Source organism: Nerophis ophidion, linkage group LG11 (assembly GCF_033978795.1).
Source record: "Nerophis ophidion isolate RoL-2023_Sa linkage group LG11, RoL_Noph_v1.0, whole genome shotgun sequence".
Classification (NCBI taxonomy): Eukaryota; Metazoa; Chordata; class Actinopteri; order Syngnathiformes; family Syngnathidae; genus Nerophis; species Nerophis ophidion.
This window is the reverse complement of record NC_084621.1, coordinates 17167831-17182830: the sequence shown is the minus strand read 5'-3', so window position 1 is coordinate 17182830 and position 15000 is coordinate 17167831. Positions and strand designations below refer to the sequence as shown.

The 15000-nt window shown below is 40.4% G+C and overlaps 1 protein-coding gene across 1 annotated transcript in view; it reads right to left on the bottom strand.

The window, feature by feature from the left end:
- myom3 (myomesin 3) overlaps window positions 1-15000 on the bottom strand; it is a 279260-nt gene that overhangs the window by 107478 nt on the left and 156782 nt on the right. Inside the window, exons 16-17 of the mRNA XM_061915173.1 lie at window positions 5263-5446; window positions 5017-5191 (exon numbers count right to left, since the gene is read on the bottom strand). Coding sequence (XP_061771157.1) covers window positions 5017-5191; window positions 5263-5446 — 359 coding nt within the window. The remainder of the gene's footprint in view (window positions 1-5016; window positions 5192-5262; window positions 5447-15000) is intronic.

Here is a 15000-nt window from a genome sequence, read left to right as displayed (position 1 = left end):
ACATAATAGTGTGAGAGTCCAGTCCATAGTGGATCTAACATAATAGTGTGAGAGTCCAGTCCATAGTGGATCTAACATAATAGTGTGAGAGTCCAGTCCATAGTGGATCTAACATAATAGTGTGAGAGTCCAGTCCATAGTGGATCTAACATAATATTGTGAGAGTCCAGTCCATAGTGGATCGAACATAATATTGTGAGAGTCCAGTCCATAGTGGATCTAACATAATAGTGAGAGTCTAGTCCATAGTGGATCGAACATAATAGTGAGAGTCTAGTCCATAGTGGATCTAACATAATAGTGTGAGGGTCCAGTCCATAGTGGATCTAACATAATAGTGTGAGGGTCCAGTCCATAGTGGATCTTACATGATAGTGTGAAAGTGTAGTCCATAGTGGATCTTACATAATAGTGTGAGAGTCCAGTCCATAGTGGATCTAACATAATAGTGAGAATCCAGTCCATAGTGGATCTAACATAATAGTGTGAAAGTCCAGTCCATAGTGGATCTAACATAATAGTGAGAGTCCAGTCCATAGTGGATCTAACATAATAGTGTGAGAGTCCAGTCCATAGTGGATCTCACAAAATAGTGTGAGAGTCCAGTCCATAGTGGATCTAACTTAATAGTGTGAGAGTCCAGTCCATATCGGATCTTACATAATAGTGAGAGTCCAGTCCATATTGGATCTCACAAAATAGTGTGAGAGTCCAGTCCATAGTGGATCTAACATAATATTGTGAGAGTCCAGTCCATAGTGGATCTAACATAATAGTGAGAGTCTAGTCCATAGTGGATCGAACATAATAGTGAGAGTCTAGTCCATAGTGGATCTAACATAATAGTGTGAGGGTCCAGTCCATAGTGGATCTAACATAATAGTGTGAGGGTCCAGTCCATAGTGGATCTTACATGATAGTGTGAAAGTGTAGTCCATAGTGGATCTTACATAATAGTGTGAGAGTCCAGTCCATAGTGGATCTAACATAATAGTGAGAATCCAGTCCATAGTGGATCTAACATAATAGTGTGAAAGTCCAGTCCATAGTGGATCTAACATAATAGTGAGAGTCCAGTCCATAGTGGATCTAACATAATAGTGTGAGAGTCCAGTCCATAGTGGATCTAATATAATAGTGAGAGTCCAGTCCATAGTGGATCTCACAAAATAGTGTGAGAGTCCAGTCCATAGTGGATCTAACATAATAGTGTGAGAGTCCAGTCCATATTGGGGCCAGCAAGAGACCATCCCGAAGAATATTTTCTGACTAAATATTTGTTCTTTTCATTTTGACATTCAAAAAATACATGAACTGCATGCTTATTTTTATATACTGTACATATATCTTTTTAAATGTAATATTGTCTAATAATTGAACAAAATGTTTTATTTTTTTAAATAAAAAGAAGTACTTGAATATCAGCTTGACTTACACTATATTACCAAAAGTATTTGACCAACCATCCAAATGATGAGAACCAGGTGTCCTAATCACCTGACCCGGTGTATCAAATCAAGCACTTAGGCATGGAGACTGTTTCTGCAAACATTTGTGAAAGAATGGGCCGCTTTCAGTGATTTCCAGCATTGACCTGTCATAGGATGCCACCTGTGCAACAAATACAGTCGTGAAATGTCCTCACTCCTAAATATTCCAAAGTCAACTGACGGCTTTATTATAAGAAAATGGAAGAGTTTGGGAACAACAGCAACCAAGTGGTATGCCACGTAAACTGCCAGAGAGCGGTCGGCGGATGCTGAAGCGTATAGTGCGAATACTTTCTGCACAGTCAGTTGCTACAGAGCTCCAAACTTCATGTGACCTTCCAATTAGCCCACAAACAGTACGCAGAGAGCTTCATGGAAAGGTTTTCCATGGCAGGGCGGCTGAATCTAAGCCATACATCACCAAGTCCAACGCAAAGCGTGGGATGCAGTGGTGTAAAGCAGACTCTAGAGCTGTGGGGACGCCTTCTCGGGACTGAGAAATCACGCTTTTCCATTTGAAAATCTGATGGACGAGCCTGGGTTGGGAGGTTGCCAGGAAAACGCTACATTTCGGACTGCGTTGTGTCGAGTGTGAAATTTGGTGGAGGAGGAATTATGGTGTGGGGTTGTTTTTCATGAGTTGGGCTTGGCCCTTTAGTTCCAGTGAAAGGAAATTGGAATGCTCCAGGATACCAAAACATTTTGGACAATTCCTTGCTCCCAATCTTGTGGGAACAGTTTGGAGCGGGCCCCTTCTTCTTCCAACATGTCTGTGCACCAGTGTACAAAGCAAGGTCCATAAAGACATGGATGATAGAGTCTGATGTGGATGAACTTGACTGGCCTGCACAGAGTCCTGACCTGAACCCGATAGAACACCTTTGGGATGAATTAGAACGAAGACTGAGAGCCAGGCCTTCTCCACCAAAATCACCAATGTGCTTTTGGAAGAATGGTGGAAAATTCCTATAAACACACTCCGCAACCTTGTGGACAGCCTTCCCAGAGGAGTTGAAGCTGTAATAGCTCAAAAGGTGGACCAATATCATGTTGAACCCTATGGGTTAGGAATGGGATGGCACTTCAAGTTCATGTGTGAGTCAAGGCAGGTGGCCAAATACTTTTGGCATAATAGTGTCTGTTATTGTTGTGCAGGTTTTTACATACAGTAACTAAAAAAAATTGTAATAAATACTACATATTGCTCACTACTTAGAAGATAAAATACATTAGAAAACACTAACATCAGAAGATATGTGTAGAGAGGCCGGCCCAAGATGGCGGCAAGGAGGCGGAGATGATGACCGAGCGGAGAGGCAAGGCGTACCGGGAGCGACGCTACGAGCAAGATCAGGTGCGTGGCTCGCACACCGGGAAACAATTAACTCATCTCCTTACAATGTATAAAGGGGGAGAAGGAGGAGAGATCGGGGCAGAAGGAGTAGGAGAACCCGCAGCAGAACCTGACCACCGGGAGCGACCGAGAGCGAACCGCAGACGACGAAGGCGAGCGAGCAAGAGAGAAGGAGCTGAAAAGCGTCCCGAACTGAAGACGAGTTGTTATTTGAAAAAATAAACAAGAGTCAAACCTGCTCAGCAAGATGTCCTTCCTTGATGGTCCATGGAACCCGCACAACGACGGCAAGAGTCCGTCGCAATATGCACTTACATGCGCTACGTAATTATGGTGTGGGGTTGTTTTTCCAGGAGTTGGACTTGGCCCCTTAGTTCCAGTGTAAGGAACTTGGAATGCTCCGGAATACCAAAACATTTTGGACAATTCCATGCTCCCAATCTTGTGGGAACAGTTTGGAGAGGGCCCCTTCCTTTTCCAACAGGACTGTGCACCAGTGTACAAAGCAAGGTTCATAAATACATGGTGTGGATTAACTTGACTGGCCTGCACAGAGTCCTGACCTGAACCCGATAGAACACTTTTGGGAGGAATTAGAACGAAAAGAGACTGAGAGCCAGGCCTTTTCCTCCAACATCAGTGTGTGACCTCACCAATGCGGTTTCCCAGAAGAGTTTAAGCGGTAATAGCTGCAAAAGGTGGACCAACATCATATTGAACCCTATGGGTTAGGAATGGGATGGCACTTCGGGTTCATATGTTAGTCAAGGCAGGTGGCCAAATACTTTTGGCAATGGAGTGTATTTACGACAGGGGTCAGCAACCTTTTTGAAACCAAGAGCTACTTCTTGGGTACTGATTAATGCGAAGGGCTACCAGTTTGATACACACTCAAATAAATTGCCAGAAATAGACAATTTGCTCAATTTACCTTTAACTCTATGTTATTATTAATAACTAATGATATGTATCTTTGTGGAAACACTGATCATATTAATGATTTCTCACAATAAATATATATAGAAACTGATAAATAAATATATATAAAAAAGGGTATTTCTATCCGTCATTCCGTCGTACATTTTTTTCCTTCTACGGAAGGTTTTTTGTAGAGAATAAATGATGAGAAAAAAACTTAATTGAACGGTTTAAAAGAGGAGAAAACACGAAAAAAATGAAAATTATATTTTGAAACATAGTTTATCTTCAATTTTGACTTTTTAATATTAAAAATTCAACCGAAAAAAAACAAGAGAAAAAGTAGCTAATTTGAATCTTTTAAAAAAAAAATTAAAAAAGAATTTATGGAACATCATTAGTAATTTTTCCTGATTAAGGTGAATTTTAGAATTTTGATGACATGTTTTAAATAGGTTAAAATCAAATCTGCACTTTGTTAGAATATATAACAAATTGGACTAAGCTATATGTCTAACAAAGACAAATCTTTATTTCTTCTAGATTTTCCAGAATTTTTTTAAAGAAATTCAAAAGACTTTGAAATAAGATTTAAATTTGATTCTAGAGATTTGCTAGATTTGCCATATAATTTTTGGGGAATTTTAATCATAATAAGTTTGAAGAAATATTTCACAAATATTCTTTGTCGAAAAAACAGAAGCCAAAATAAAGAATTAAATTAAAATGTATTTATTATTTTTTACAATAAAAAAAAATAAATTCACTTTAACATTGATTTAAATTGTCAGGAAAGAAGAGGAAGGAATTTAAAAGGTAAAAAGGTATATGTGTTTAAAAATCCTAAAATCATTTTTTAGGTTGTATTTTTTCTCTAAAATTGTCTTTCTGAAAGTTATAAGAAGCAAAGTAAAAAAGTATGAATTTATTTAAACAAGTGAAGACCAAGTCTTTAAAATATTTTCTTGGATTTTCAAATTCTATTTGAGTTTTGTCTCTCTTAGAATTAAAAATGTCGAGCAAAGCGAGACCAGCTTGCTAGTAAATAAATACGATTTAAAAAATAGAGGCAGCTCACTGGTAAGTGCTGCTATTTGAGCTATTTTTAGAACAGGCCAGCGGGCGACTCATCTGGTCCTTACGGGCGACCTGGTGCCCGCGGACACCGCGTTGGTGACGCCTGATTTACGATATGCGATGTGGACCTCAATGAAAACCAGTTTGACAGCCCTGAGTCAAGGTGTCCTTCATCACCTGGTGTCTGTAACAGGTTTGTTGTTGACAATCTTCCAGTCCCGTTGTCCGGTTTCGCTGTAGTACACATAATATCCCAGCACGCCCTCTTTGTCTTTGGGCTCCTGCCACTCAAGGAGCACCGAGGTGTCTGTGTCTCTGAACACCAAGAGAGATGAAGGTGGAGCAGGCGCGCCTGTATAAAAAAAAAACACACAACAGGTTAGTCAATACATCAAACCAAAGTCAGTACGGTTCTAGACTTACATTGTGGGGTCCCCAAGCAGATCAGGTCACTAGGTTCCGACGGGTCGCTGACGCCATACTTGTTGATGGCGCGCACCCTGAAGCGGTACTGCGTTCCTTTAACCAGGTCAAAGACCGGGAACCTGGGAGAGTTGACCACCACGTCCAGGCTGACCAGTCCCCAGGTGTCCTTCCCTTCCTGCGACTGAAACAGAAGCCTTTGTGACAAGCCAGTGAGCTGCTAAAACACTTAGCGTATTTCCTTGAATTGCCGCCGGGGCGCTAATTAATTTAAAACCTCTTCTCACTCCAGCACTTACCAAAGGCATCCGGTAAATTTAGGCCTGCGCTTATAAATTTGAGTGTGATGTAAGGATACCATCATTAAAAGCACATTTAATAATAAAAACGTTATTATGGTCTTACCTGTACTTATAAATGAAGTCCATGCGCAGCACCTTCTGATCAAAAGCATTGATAACTTGTTTATAGAAGTCTTCCTTATCTCTCTTCAGTTTTAAAAGTCTCTCTGTCTCGATGGAGATCTTCCTTTATTACCTCCTGCTTCCATTGAAAGTCCAGTTTAGAAAACTGTTTTATTGTAGATATGTAATCCTCCATGTTAAAAGTGCAAGCGAGAAGAAAAAATAAACGATTGCTTGTTGTCACTTCTTCTGCAGCCGAGTAGTCGCAAGAAGGATCACTAGCGCCCTCTACCGCCAGGAGGCGGGAGTCATTTAATAACTCATATTTGACACACGCAGCTACGGTATATTAATAAAACATAGCTGCTTACTGTTCTTTTTAGCATATTCAATAGCTTGGACCTTAAATCCTACTGAATAGCTCTTAATCTACTTCCCTTTATGCGATTTCAAATGATTGAAATCAGCCTCCTCCATTTTGAAAATGATGACAGGTGAAGTGTCACTCGTGACGTGACGAGTTTGACCCTGCGGAAATTCTAGGCATATGCTAATTATTTTGCGAAACGAGTTTGACCTGGCGGAAATTCTAGACATGCGCTAGTAAAAATAATATTTTGCGAAACGAGTTTGACCCGGCAGTAATTCTAGACAGGCGCATAATATATACCCGGCGGCAATTCAAGGAAATACAGTAAAAGCACTTTGTTATTTTGTTCAAGTAGCTCTTTTAGTAATACAAGTTGAGAGACTCCTGCTTTTAAGTGTGATGCGTGTCTCCGAGAACTGTATCAGCACTCACTGATGAATGCGTGGTTGAAAACAAAGTACTTCACGCTCTGTCAGGAATAAATATTGTCACCTTTTATGAAAGCTGAAAGGTCCTTTGTTATAGTACTCCTCACTCATTAGAAAAAAAAATCTCAGAGGTTCCTCAATAGTGTATTGGAAATGTGCCGGCTGAAAATTAGCCTTGATGCTGAACACGTTAAACAGTGCTTTCATTACCGTATTTCCTTGAATTGCCGAGGGGTATATAATATGCGCCTGGCTAGAATTTCTGCCGGGTCAAACTCGTCACGTCACGAGTGACACTTCACCTGTCATCATTTTCAAAATGGAGGAGAATGATTTGAATAATTTGAAATCGCATAAAGGGAAGAAGATTAAGAGCTAATCAGTAGGATTTAAGGTCCAAGCTATTGAATATGCTAAAAAGAACAGTAAGCAGCTATGTTTTATTAGTATACCGTTGCTGCGTGTGTCAAATATGAGTCATTAAATGATTCCCGCCTCCTGGTGGTAGAGGGCGCTAGTGATCCTTCTTGCGACTACTCGGCTGCAGAAGAAGTGACAACAAGCAGCAAGAGTGAGCAGCGATCGTTTATTTTTTCCTCTGGCTTGCACTTTTAACATGGAGCTTTACATATCTAAAATAAAACAGTTTTCTAAACTGGACTTTCAATCGAAGCAGGAGGTAATAAAGGGAAATCTCAATCGAGACAGAGACTTTTAAAACTGAAGATGTCAGGCTGAGTTTGTGACGAACCCCAAGATGCAGAGAGAGGGCAGGCATTGAGTAAGAAAACATGATTTAATTAAAAACTAAAACTAAAACAAACAAAAGGCGCGCACAAGGTGGAGAACAAACTTGGCTATAAACAGAAACTAGCACAAAGGCTAACTGTGGACTAGAAACAAAAACACCTACCGTGACACGAAGGAACTATGACAAGAGTAGAGTAAACAGAAGTAGACACAGCTACAACGATAAGTATTAACGGCATTGACAGGTATTGGTGACAATAATCCAGCACTGACTGGAGGGGAAGGCAGCTTTAAATAGTACCTGGCTGATTGACGCCAGGTGTGGCCAGGTGCCAATCAGCCACAGCTGGGGAGACACAGCACTCAGGAAACAGACAAAATAAGAGCGTAGACAGAAAACGAAAAAAAAAAAAGACAGAGGAAAAACTAAAACATGGCCAAACTGTCAGGGACAAGTCTGACAGAAGAAAGATAAGGAAGACTTCTATATCAAGTGATCGATGCTTTTGATCAGAAGGAGCTGGCATGGACTTCATTTATAAGTAAAGGTAAGACCATAATAAAGTTTTTTTTTATTAAATGTGCTTTTCATGATGGTATCCTTACATCACACTCAAATGTATAAACGCAGGCCTAAATTTACCACATGCCTTTGGTAAGCGCCGGAGTGAGAAGAGGTTTTAAATTAATTAGCGCCCTGGCGAGAATTCAAGGAAATACGGTATTTCATTCAATGCTTGTCTTTAAGACGGATGTGTCCCCTGTGGTGGTCAAAAGTGTACGTACACTTGTGAAGAACATGATGTCATGGCTGTCTTGAATTTCCAATCATTTCTTCAAACCCTATTTTTTTGTGATGTAGTGATTGGAGCACATACTTGTTGGTCCGAAAAAACATTCATGAAGTTTGCTTCTTTTATGAATTTATTATGGCTCTACTGAAAATGTGAGGGTCAAAAGTATACATACAGCAATGTTAATATTTGCTCATATGTCCCTTGGCAAGTTTCACTGCAATACGGCGATTTTGGTAGCCATCCACAAGCTTCTGCTTTAGTTTTTGACCACTCCTCTTGACAAAGTTGGTGCAGTTCAGCTAAATGTCTTGGTTTTCGGATATGGACTTGTTTCTTCGGCATTGTCCACACGTCAGGTCTTTGGGAAAGCCATTCTAAAACCTTCATTCTAGCCTGATTTAGCCATTCTGTGTTTGGGGTCATTGTCCTGTTGGAACACCCGACTGTGCCCAAGACCCAACCTCCAACCCATACTTGCCAACCCTCCCGATTTTCCCGGGAGACTCCCAAATTTCAGTGCCCCTCCTGAAAATCCCTCGGGGCAACCATTCTCCCGAATTTCTCCCGATTTCAACCTAAAAAGGAGACTATTATACAAACCCCGTTTCCACATGAGTTGGGAAATTGTCTTAGATGTAAATATAAACATAATACAAAGATTTGCAAATCCTTTTCAACCCATATTCGGTTGAATGCGCCACAAAGACAACATATTTGATGTTCAAACGCATAAACTTGATTTTTTATTGCAAATAAGAATTAACTTAGAATTTCATGGCTGCAACACGTGCCAAAGTAGTTGGGAAAGGGCATGTTCACCACTGTGTTACATCACCTTTTCTTTTAACAACACTCAATAAACGTTTGGGAACTGAGGAAACTAATTGTTGAAGCTTTGAAAGTGGAATTCTTCCCCATTCTTGTTTTATGTAGAGCTTCAGTCGTTCAACAGTCCGGGGTCTCCGCTGTCGTATTTTATGCTTCATAATGGGCCACACATTTTCCATGGGAGACAGGTCTGGACTGCAGGCGGGCCAGGAAAGTACCCGCACTGTTTTTTTCATGAAGCCACGCTGTTGTAACACGTGCTGAATGTGGCTTGGCATTGTCTTGCTGAAATAAGCAGGGGCGTCCATGAAAAAGATAGCGCTTAGATGGCAGCATATGTTGTTCCAAAACCTGTATGTACCTTTCAGCATTAATGGTGCCTTCACAGATGTGTAAGTTACCCATGCCTTGGGCACTAGTGCACCCCCATACCATTTCAGATGCTGGCTTTTGAACTTTGCGTCAATAACAGTCTGGATGGTTCGCTTCCCCTTTGTTCCGGACGACAAGATGTCGAATATTTCCAAAAACAATTTGAAATGTGGACTCGTCAGACCACAGAACACTTTTCCACTTTGCATCAGTCCATCGTGGATGATCTCGGGCCCAGAGAAGCCGGCGGCGTTTCTGGATGTTGTTGATAGATGGCTTTGGCTTTGCATAGTAGAGCTTTAACTTGCACTTACAGATGTAGCGACGAACTGAATTTAATGACAGTGGTTTTCTGAAGTGTTCCTGAGCCCATATGGTGATATCCTTTCGAGATTGATTTTGGGTTTTTTGAGGGATCGAAGGTCACAGTCATTCATTGTTGGTTTCCGGCCATGCCGCTTACGTGGAGTGATTTCTCCAGATTCTCTGAACCTTTTGATGATATTATGGAGCGTAGATGTTGAAATCCCTAGATTTCTTGCAATTGCACTTTGAGAAACGTCTTTCTTAAACTGTTTGACTATTTGCTCACGCAGTTGTGGACAAAGGGGTGTACCTCGCCCCATCCTCTCTTGTGAAAGACTGAGCATGTTTTGGGAAGCTGTTTTTATAACCAGTCATGGCACCCACCTGTTCCCAATTAGCCTGCACACCTGTGGGATGTTCCAAATAAGCGTTTGATGAGCATTCTTCAACTTTATCAGTATTTATTGCCACCTTTTCCCAACTCCTTTGTCACGTGTTGCTGGCATCAAATTCCAAAGTTAATGATTATTTGCAACAACAACAAAATCAAATATGTTGTCTTTGTAGCATATTCAACTGAATATGGGTTGAAAAGGATTTGCAAATCATTTTATTCTGTTTATATTTACATCCAACACAATTTCCCAACTCATATGGAAACGGGGTTTGTAGGTCCGTTTTTATTTCAAGGTCGTCGAGCTCATGCAGGTAGCGGCCGGTCTGAGGCGGTGTCATGTAACATTCATGTTAGAAAACCATTAAAAAATGACTTTGGCATAATTGGGGGGCTCTGATGGAAGCGCACTGACCCCGCCGTACGATGTCAAGTCGTCAGTCCTGGCAGCCCGGGCGCTTTAATCGCCAGCTTTGACGATTAATTCATGCGCTGTGAGTTAAAAATGTCAGAAACGCTACTTTCAAAAGAGCACCATTTATTCCCAGCTTTACTTCTGTGCTACAAATCCTGCCTACACTTACCTCTCACATCTCTCTTTGACCGTTGTTTGAATTTGTGAGGCGAGGAGTGGGAAAGGCATCAGCGATCCTACAGATTCCCTTCAAGGCCGAAGGGGGACGGTTGGGGTATTTAATCGTGGCCTTCATTAAATAAGCAGACGTGGAGGAGCAAACTTTTGTATTTCATATATACCTTTGACAGCTCTGACAGTTTTATTACCTCAGTAACGAATAACAGGCCAGTAAAAATTATATTTCCTGCGGCACAATTCTGATGGAGGTAGAAAGTGTCGTGTGCCCGGGCTGATATTAAAGAGCCCGGAGGACTTCATTGCTCAACACCATGGAGGAATTCTGTCATGATCCGCCTCCCGGATCATGACATAGTTTTTGTTCTTGAGTCCTTTTTGTCTGTTTTCTGATTATTTTTGGACTCTTCCGATCCCCAGTTTGTGCACTTCTTAATTTGTTCGGTTACCATGGTTTCTTATTTGTTCCACCTGCTGCTTTTGTCACGCACCTGTGTTTTGAGTGTTCAGTATTTAAAGGGGAACATTATCACCAGACCTATGTAACCGTCAATATATACCTTGATGTTGCAGAACCGATTTCCGAACTCTAAAAGGGCGAATTTGGCGATTTAAACGCCTTTCAATTGTTCGCGATGACCTTTCACCCGTGACGTTACAACGGGAAGCAATCCGCCATTTTCTCAAACACATTACACACATAAGTCAAATCAGCTCTGTTATTTTCTGTTTTTTCGACTGTTTTCAGTACCTTGGAGACATCATGCCTCGTCGGTGTGCTAATCGATGCTAACATGCTATTAAGGCTAGCTGTATGTACATATTGCATCGTTATGCCTCATTTGTAGCTATATTTGCATCCAGCCTTTCCGTCCACCCACATGTAATGCCAAACAAACACATACCAATCGACGGATTCAAGTTGCACCAGTGTCAAAAGATGCAAAAGTTCCTCGTTTGTTCTGCACATTTTACCGGACAGTATAGCTCGGTTGGTAGAGCAACTTGAGGGTTGCAGGTTGGATCCCAGCTTGCACCATCCTAGTCACTGCCGTTGTGTCCTTGGGCAAGACACTTTACCCACCTGCTTCCAGTGCCACCCACACTGGTTTTAAATGTAACTTAGACATTGGGTGTCACTATGTAAAGCGCTTTGAGTCACTTGAGAAAAGCGCTATATAAATATAATTCACTTCACTTCACCGACGATAGCGATGCTACGACAGAGATGTGTGGATATTAGGGGTGTGGGAAAAAATCGATTCGAATATGAATCGAATCGTTTACGTTGTGCGAATGAGAATCGATTCTCATTTTTAAAAAAATCGATTTTTTATTTATTTAATTTTTTATTATAATTTTTTTTAATCAATCCAACAAACCACTACACAGCAATATCATAACAATCCAATTCCAAAACCAAACCTGACCCAGCAACACTCAGAACTGCAATAAACAGAGCAATTGAGAGGAGACACAAACACGACACAGAACAAACCAAAAGTAGTGAAACAAAAATGAATATTATCAACAACAGTATCAATATTAGTTATAATTTCAGCATAGCAGTGACTAAAAATCCCCCATTAACATTATCATTAGACATTTGTAAAAATAATAAGAAAGAACAATAGTGTCAGAGTGGCTTACACTTGGATCGCATCTCATAAGCTTGACAACACACTGTGTCCAACATTTTCACAAATATAAAACAAGTCATATTGTTTGTTCGTTTAATAGTTAAAACAAATTTACATTATTGCAATCAGTTGATAAAACATTGTCCTTTACAATTATAAAAGTTTGACATGCAACTCTGCTACCATGTCAGCAGACTGGGGTAGATCCTGCTGAAATCCTATGTATTGAATGAATACAGAATCGTTTTGAATCGGAAAAATATCGTTTTTGAATCGAGAATCAAATCGAATCGAAAAAAAAATCTATATATTATCGAATGGTGACCCCAAGAATCGATATTGAATCGAATCGTGGGACACCAAAAGATCCACAGCCCTAGTGGATATCCTGTGACACTCAAAGCAGATGCATTTCCAACAATAAAGTCAACAAAATCACAAAAATGAGTTTTGTTGATGTTATTGACTTATGTGCTAATCAGACATATTTGGTCGCGGCATGACTGCCAGCTAATCCATGCTATCATGCTATTTAGGCTAGCTGTATGTACATTTGTAGCTATATTTGCATCCAGCCTTTCCCTCCACCCACATTTAATGCCGAACAAACACCTACCTATCGACAGATTTAAGTGGCTCCAGTGTCACAAGATGCGAAAGTCCCGATCGTTTGGTCTGCACATTTTACCTGGCGATGCTAAGGCAGACATGGCACAGAGATGTATGGATATCCTGCAGATGCATTTCCAACGATAAAGTCAACAAAATCACAAAGGTGAGTTTTGTTGATGTTATTGACTTATGTGCTAATTAGACATATTTGGTCACGTCATGACTGCCAGCTAATTGATGCTAACATGCTATTTAGGCTAGCTGTATGTACATTTGTAGCTATATTTGCATCCAGCCTTTCCCTCCACCCACATTTAATGCCAAACAAACACTTATCAATTGACGGATTTAAGTTGCTCCAGTGTCACAAGATACGAAAGTCCCGATCGTTTGGTCTGCATATTTTACCAGCGATGCTAAGACAGACATGGCACAGAGATGTATGGATATCCTGCAGATGCATTTCCAACGATAAAGTCAACAAAATCACAAAGGTGAGTTTTGTTGATGTTATTGACTTATGTGCTAATTAGACATATTTGGTCACGGCATGACTGCCAGCTAATCCATGCTAACATGCTATTTAGGCTAGCTGTATGTACATTTGTAGCTATATTTGCATCCAGCCTTTCCCTCTACCCACATTTAATGCCAGACAAACACTTACCAATCGACAGATTTAAGTTGCTCCAGTGGTCAAAAGATGCAATCGTCTGTTAGAAGGCGATCGCGTAATAGCTTCAATAGCTATAGCTATTGAGCGGATAGCTTCAATAGCTATTCACTCAATAGCTTCAGTTTTTTCTTCAATTTCATTTTCGCTATCTGCCTCCATAGTCCAACCATCCGTTTCAATACATGCGTAATCTGTTGAATCGCTTAAGCCGCTGAAATCTGAGTCGGAATCCGAGCTAATGTCGCTATATCTTTCTGTTCTATCCGCATTGTTTGTTTATATTGGCGTCACTATGTGACGTCACAGGAAAATGGACGGTGGATTTACAGATAGCGAAAATCAGGCACTTTAAAACATTTTTTTGGGATATTCCATGATGGGTAAAATTTTGAAAAAAACTTCGAAAAATAAAAGAAGCCACGGGGAACTGATTTTTATTGGTTTTAACCCTTCTGAAATTGTGATAATGTTCCCCTTTAAGCCTGCCTTCCACCTAAGTTCTGCCTGGATGGTTTGTTTGCTCCACACAACACACATGTTGGTATATCTTTGACGTCTTTTCTAGTGCTAAGTCTCGCCTTAGCTTCTCGTGCACTCGGCACGTTTATTTTGGACTCTTTGGACCCTGCCAAGTTTTAGCTTAGCTTACCGTACGTTCGACACACCTTTTCTTTGCCTTTTTTGCACTAGTGTTCTTTTATTTTTGTATGAAATCAAGTCTAACCTGCAATTCCTGCCTGTCTACAAAATGCGTTCCAAACGTGACAAATTATTTTCATTTGAGCATCAGTTTGAACTTTGAAGATTCCCCCGGATAAAGGAATAAAAAAATAAATAAAAAATATTCACATTATTTTGCTGAATTCTCCTGGATGTGATGGAGCTTTGACCGTAAACTGCACCCAACCTTGAAATCGCAGATGTGTGTGTGTGTGTGTGTGTGTGTGTTCTCCACCTGTCTCTACAGATTAGAGCTGCGGTCAGGAGCCTGCTTTTAATTTGCCACATGCTTCAGCAAAATCATCTAATGTGTGATGATGAAACAAGATGATCCTCATGCTCAGCAGATGTGGGAAGGATAACCAATTAAGAAGTTTGGATGTCTAAATTTGGGCATACTGTACACTAATTGGCCACAACAATAGGTACACTCAGGATTCCAATTCGTCATTTGATCCTTATTTTTAAAAAGGCAGTTTTGGTCGACTGTACGTCGAACAGAACATGATTTATTAATAATGCCTTTTGACAAACTATTGTGGAGAATATATATTTATATATGCAAGAGTTACTTCTTTATATTCACAGTCATATTTGAAAACAGCTAGTGTTTTTCCATTTGTTCTCCTTCTGTTTGTAAACTGTGTGTTGCGATCCGTGACTCAGATCTTCACATGTTTATTTTTCCATCTTTGTTTCATTCTCTTCTGACCCACTTACTTCCTGTTTAGTCCGTTACCATGGTTACACATTGATTTCACCTGCTCCTCGTTTTCTACACACACCTGGTTCTCCTTGATTTCTCCCTATATAAGCTTTCCTCTTTTCTCTGTTCAGTCTGGGTCCATA